General features: G+C 32.6%; 1 protein-coding gene and 2 long non-coding RNA genes across 4 annotated transcripts; 1 reads left to right on the top strand and 2 right to left on the bottom strand.

Moving 5' to 3' along the window:
* The first annotated feature begins 6 nt into the window (after positions 1-6).
* LOC133322210 (uncharacterized) lies at positions 7-2,645 on the top strand. 2 transcript variants are annotated; one of them, XR_009754037.1, is made up of 3 exons: positions 7-333; positions 1,890-2,104; positions 2,174-2,645. XR_009754037.1 is itself a non-coding variant. In XM_061531247.1 (3 exons), exons 1-3 carry the CDS (start codon positions 150-152, stop codon positions 2,189-2,191), a joined length of 465 nt encoding a protein of 154 aa, XP_061387231.1. In that variant the 5' UTR covers positions 7-149; the 3' UTR covers positions 2,192-2,645. The 2 variants fall into 2 exon arrangements, 1 of the variants encoding a protein (XP_061387231.1); XM_061531247.1 differs by having other exon boundaries at positions 7-381.
* On the bottom strand, positions 947-1,648 carry LOC133322211 (uncharacterized). Its single transcript, XR_009754038.1, has 2 exons — positions 1,525-1,648; positions 947-1,112 (listed from the first exon to the last, which is right to left on the bottom strand). It is a non-coding gene; the product is annotated as an uncharacterized LOC133322211 (long non-coding RNA).
* A 2,548-nt stretch (positions 2,646-5,193) lies between the features above and the next one.
* LOC133322212 (uncharacterized) lies at positions 5,194-5,747 on the bottom strand. The gene is made up of 2 exons (XR_009754039.1): positions 5,712-5,747; positions 5,194-5,558 (listed from the first exon to the last, which is right to left on the bottom strand). It is a non-coding gene; the product is annotated as an uncharacterized LOC133322212 (long non-coding RNA).
* Between the last annotated feature and the right edge of the window lie 338 nt (positions 5,748-6,085).

Raw genomic sequence — 6,085 nt, 5'->3', positions numbered from 1 at the left:
CTCACACATTAAGAGGAACTAAATTAAGGAAGCATATAGCAACGTATACAGCTTTGCTAAACGTTGAAGAAGCCACAGTGGATAAGCTAGCAAATTTTCTTGGGCACCATAAGGATATACACAAAAGTATTTATAGAGTATCGGTACCAATGGCGGAAATCACTACAGTGTCCAAGATTTTGCTGTCAGCTGCTGGTTGTAGGAATGAGGAAAACTCCGAAAATAATAGTTTTGATAATCTTCGTGGAAACATATCTTCCGAATCTGAGTCATCATTTGATGAATCAGACAATATTACATATGGCGCAAATTTGGTAAAAAAGAAAATTAGTAGTAAGTATAATAGGAAGACTAGTAGTACCTACAATAAGAAACTTGATAGTAAGTATATTGAGTAGAAACTATAACTAAGCTTGCGTAGACTTATGTTTCAAAATACACAGTGGTTAATTTACCGAAAACCATGACCAAAATCAAATGCATTATGATCTAGCTTAAATTTTTTTTTTTTGTATTCCTGATTTTATATTTCATTTCACTTAACCCTCCTACTGAGTATTATTGTGGCCTTTTTGGTCCACTCACAAAATTATTTAAACAGTACAAATATTTTTTTAGATTATGCTACCGGCACTTTCAAACTCCCCAAATTGCCTTATTTAAAATCCAGTAAAGATTTGATATCATGGCCGATTTGACATTTTACAGATTAATCACAAATGCAATAATAATTGGTCTGTTCCAGAAATGCAGGTATGTTAAAGTTTTTACTACGATAACCGATTTCCTCTTTACGATATGGGAAAAATTTCAAAACTAGTAGATTCTTGCAGGTTCTGGAACAGAGCCAATACAAACTATTTTTTCTATAATATTTTAAATCGGTTTGTTGTTTCCAATATATATGAACAAAGTACATTACTTGTTTTAAATATTTTTATATTAGTTTGTTGTTGCAAAATCGTCAGGCAAAATCCCATTATTGTTGTTTTTAAAAAAACAACGTTTGTTTATGAGTGGAGAACGATGGTAATGTTTACCAGGGGGTAAGGCAGGGAATACCTAGGTTTCGGAAAGAGCCACCAATCCTCATCAGTTCCCTTGTTTCTTGTCTGGGATATTCTCCCCAGAAGTTATTTAAAAAAAAAAAATAACTTCTATGACAAAAAACATTTTTTACCCAAGTGACGAGATCGTAAGCTCAATAGAAGAGGAACAAAAGAATTACATAAAACTAAAATTCTTTCGGAAAATCTTCTAAATCTTACAACCGCACTTATAAACATTTTTATCTTTCTCCACTTGTTATGCTTTCGTTCCACCTGAACGAAGTAACATAACCATGTAAGTTTGTTTTGTCTGTTACAACAAAAACCCCTTCGTCGACCGTGCCTGTGTCTATCAATAGAACAGTGTTTGGCTTGCTTGTTTGGGATACCATAGTATTTTGTTGTTGCAAAATCGTCAGGCAAAATCCCATTATTGTTGTTTTTATAACATTACCATCGTTCTCCACTCATAAACAAACGTTGTTTTTATAAAAACAACAATAATGGGATTTTGCCTGACGATTTTGCAACAACAAAATACTATGGTATCCCAAACAAGCAAGCCAAACACTGTTCTATTTTTATATTAGATTTTCTAATCAAAAATAAATTTGGAGTACATATTTGTTTGCATAATTTATATTGCATTTGGTTTTGGTCAGGTTTTTCGTGTGCAATTTTTCACTGTGCTATGCCGAAAAAAGTGAATGCTAATAAAGAAAGATAAAACTGTTATATTCTTAAACGACTTTCGCATTCATTTTCATTTGACATTATTAAATAGGATGTTTGTTACATCTGTTTTAGGCTTATGAAATGATTATTGTGTAATTTTTACAGATACTTCTTGCGGAAAAACAAAAAAATGCCGGTGGACAATCGATGAGCAAGAAGCTTTGACTGCTGAATTTGGGGACATTTCTTCAATGGAAAAGTTGCCATCTCTCAAGGAGTGCATGAGGGTCGTGTCTGAAAATGAAGTGCTATGCTGCAGAACCCCAGCACAAGTAAAAACGTTTATAGACAACAAAAGGAAAAAAGGCAAAAAAATTAAGGTTGATATTAATGATGATATTAATGATTTTAATAAAGATATTAATGATGAAAATTTTCTTTCATTACAGCAATCTCTTCAACAATAATTTTCCAAAACCCTTTTCGGGTAGTTATTTTACAATGCAATGCTGTTAAATTAATATATGCACAATGTGCACTAAATCTTGTATTAATTTCATATTGTAGATACAAAATATTTTCCATTAGGTCTTGTAGTAAATTATTATACACATTATAATATAATTATAAATGTATACTTTTATAAAAAAAATAAGTCATATAATTTAATACAAACCGCTTTATTTATATACACGAATATAAAAACTTCAAATGTTTATTTAAAATTAAGAGTGTAATAAAATTGCACTATAATTCTAACTGTATTATAAATATATAAAATATTTAATAATATCAAAAGAAAACACTTTATATAAATCATCATATGAATTTTACACGTTTCTTTTAAATTAAATTAATTTGTTTAAATTTATGTTTGCAATAAACATAGTGTTTATATGAACAACTGACAATTACAATATATACAGTTGATTTTCACATATTTCATTATTCAGGAACTGATAAATTGAGCAAAATCCATCATTAGAAATTGTGAGAGTCTACTGTATATTTGAGAACTTTTATTTTGTTACCTTTAAGTGTTGATTTTTTAAGTATTTTTCCCAGCAAAAAATATATAAAAGTTTGGAATTTTTTACTGTACAATCAGCTTCTATAACAATTTACTTAGAATCAAAAAATGCTCCGTCCCAAAACTTGAGCCTAATTCATAATAAAAAAAATAAAATTTCGTTGTCTACTGATAACCTACACTACTTTTCTTCACGCGGATCAATATACATTTGATTATCCTAATTCTAAATTATTATCCTAATAATAATTTCATGAGAAGGTTGAAGAACATTGAATTGACAGTAATTCCTAAGTTCTTCAGAAAAATAATTTTTTGGATCCCAATTTTCATGCTTAATATTTCTCTACCACAGAAAACATAGTAAATCAAAGGACAGGGAGTAAAACATCATTGGCGGTGATGTTTGTCATAACGATGAAAGTAGACACTAAAATCAAGGCAGGTTAGCAAATTTTTACTTAGGCCCCTTCTATAACGAAGAAAAAACGTAGACAGTCTTCATTACAGAAGACGACAACAAAAGTCATATTATATACAGAAGAAAAAGTTTAATCGTATTATATAGAGAGGAAAACGTAAGTCGTATTTTTTGCAGAAGAACAAAGTATTTGTAGCCTTCTAATTAAAGAAGATTGTCTGTTATTTGAAATTCAAGGTTTCTTGGGTCTACATGCCCGTTTATTATTGTCGCGTGGACTCTAATTTTGCATTTAAGGGGTCTACTTAGCAACATATGTCCAAATTTTGGTGTAGCCCCCCATACGTCTTAAAAAGCGACGAAGTTAGAAATGCTAATTTTTACATTTGGGGGGAGCACAATTCGACATGGGTAAGTTTAATTGTTTCAAAGTATTTTCCAGTGTGTGTGTGCATATTTGCATTTTGCAATTTGCATTTTGCAATCTATTAGTCCAATATTTTGAATAGTTCATAACGCGCCCAAAAAAAACTTAAGTATCTTAAGTATCTTACAGAATGGGCTGTAATTTAACATTTAAAGTGGAGTGGATATTTGAGGAATATGTTTTCCTGAAATATCGATTTTTAACGAATATGTTGTCTTCAAACTTGATTTTTATACCCAACACCCTTTTTTCAGGTGGTCGACCTTTGGCCACATTTTTCTTCTTGTTCGAAAGTTATTTTCATAAGCTTTCCAACGATACCCATATTGAAGTAATCAGTTCCGGAAAACTGGTTTTTTAACCCGAACTTTTGTGTCAAATACCCGGGTAGCCTTTCCTGTGATCAGGACACCAATTTCTACCATTGCAACTCTTTCACTAAACTAGAGATAAGTCTAGGTCATCATTTTGCCTACAGAAGGTATATCGTATAAACCCTGATACGATGAGAATGTGCCTACTCGAAATAATGGTTTTAGACACCACATATGCTAAGACGAAATCCGTTTCAGGTAATTTGGATTCGATTTAGCCATGTCCGTCCATGTGTCTGCCCGATCTGGCCCGAATTTGGTGCACGGTAGTTTTTTTGTCCAAACTTAGTTTAAGTTTGAAAATGCCCAATATCGGTCCACGTTTTGACATATCCTCCACACAACAATACTGCCCTATTTTCAGTATTTTAGAGATTTTAGCTTCATTTTTTGATGAAAACAGATCTATTTTGACCCCACACAACGATACCGCCCGATTTTTAGGATTTTTGATTCATATGTCAACGAAAACTGTTCTATTTTGACCATTAGGGTTCCCAATGGACTAAACACGCTTCCGTTAAAAAGTATGGACTTAGGTCCATAATTGAATTGGCCCCCATTTTAGGTATCGCCCTATTTTATATATTTAGAAGTTTTTGCTACATTTTGCTGACCTAGTAACAAGTAAATATACATCCTAGGTTTTTAGAGGACAATAAACATCTCTAGAAAAAATTGTTCATATAGGCCTTGATTTTTGTAAAGCTCCCAATTTAAGATACCTCCCTATTTTAAATATTTTCAAGAGTTAACCAACGCTTTTCGACTTACTAAGCCGTATTTGGACTCTGATATGCTAAGGAGTCAACAAAAATGTCATTAAAATATTATGGACGTAGGTCCATATTTTAGTATTTGATCCTTTAACGGTACCGCTTTTTATGAGTATTTTAACTTTTTTGCCTATGGTCGTTATATTAGTCATTTTTCTGACTAATTCTGAGGGTATATCCCAGTCGTTTAGCCGACTGACACTTTTCTTTCTTGTTTTCAGGGGATACAATTTGTGAGTTATATTTGGAAAAGGAACTTTTGGCTTATAAATGGATGCCAAATGTCGATGATAGATTTACAGTCTAATGCATTCATTTATTTATGTTTATAGTTTTTTAATCGTCAATGTACGGAAGTAATGGTGCATGGTATGACATGGTAGGCCCCGTCTTCCTATAGCCTTTGCTTACTTTTGTTAATATGTTTTCCTCAAACGTACATTTTTATACCCTCAGCCATATGGCTAAAGAGGGTATGTATCATTTGATACGGTCAAAACGTGCCTAGCCGAAATAACGGTTTTAGACCCTAGGTCTCTTTGGACCAAATCCGTTTCAGGACATTTGGAGTCGATCTAGCATCGTAATATTTTTGTCAAACTTAGATCGAGTTCGGAGATGGGCAATATCGGTCCACTCCTTCTGGTACCTCCCCCACAAATGTTCAAAAATTTCATTGAAAATGGTTCACCGCATATAAACATAACGGATTATTTGATTTTCTTCAAACTTTGCAAATCGTAATATTTGCATTACCCCAAGATTAGGTGCGAGAATGGACAAGATTGAACTACTCCTTCTAGTACCTCCCCCACAAGGGTCAAAGTTTGGAATAACTAAGACGCTCATAGAATGCAAACTATACATCGGATTCTCATCAAATTTCACACGTATCAATATTTTTACCATATATTTATCTGGTGTAAAGATGGAGTATAGCGAGACACTCCTTCTGGTACCTCCCCCACAAAGGGTCAAAATTTGGAATAACTAATTTTCATTTTCATCAAATATCACACATACCAATATTTTTACCATTATAAAATCTAGTGGGCTATAGCGAACCACTTCTTTTGGTAAGCACCTCCCCTCCACAAAAATCATCAAAATTTAATCATCCGATTATTTTCAAACTTCGCACATACAAATAGTTTTACCATTGTAACATCTTGTGTAAAAATGGAATATAGCGGACCACTCCTTCTGGTACCTCCCCCACAAAGGCAAACATTTTGAATAATATATAATAATCCGATTTTTTCCTATACATTTACACAAAATACCTGATGGGAATATCGAAAATAGCGGACTACTCTTTCTAGTACCTTCCTCA

The sequence above is a fragment of the Musca vetustissima genome, unplaced genomic scaffold, assembly GCF_032173495.1.
Source record: "Musca vetustissima isolate MV318-11 ecotype Yass unplaced genomic scaffold, APGP_CSIRO_Mvet_v1 utg14614, whole genome shotgun sequence".
NCBI classification, from domain to species: Eukaryota; Metazoa; Arthropoda; class Insecta; order Diptera; family Muscidae; genus Musca; species Musca vetustissima.
The sequence above is the reverse complement of the archived record's forward strand: the minus strand, read 5'-3'. Positions and strand labels throughout refer to the sequence as shown.

Excerpts from the sequence above, each read along its gene's own strand:
- LOC133322210 (XM_061531247.1), top strand. The coding sequence starts at position 150 with ATGGCGGAAATCACTACAGTGTCCAAGATTTTGCTGTCAGCTGCTGGT. Across the intron at positions 382-1,889 it reads CTACAATAAGAAACTTGATA|ATACTTCTTGCGGAAAAACA; the intron begins GTAAGTATATTG and ends TAATTTTTACAG.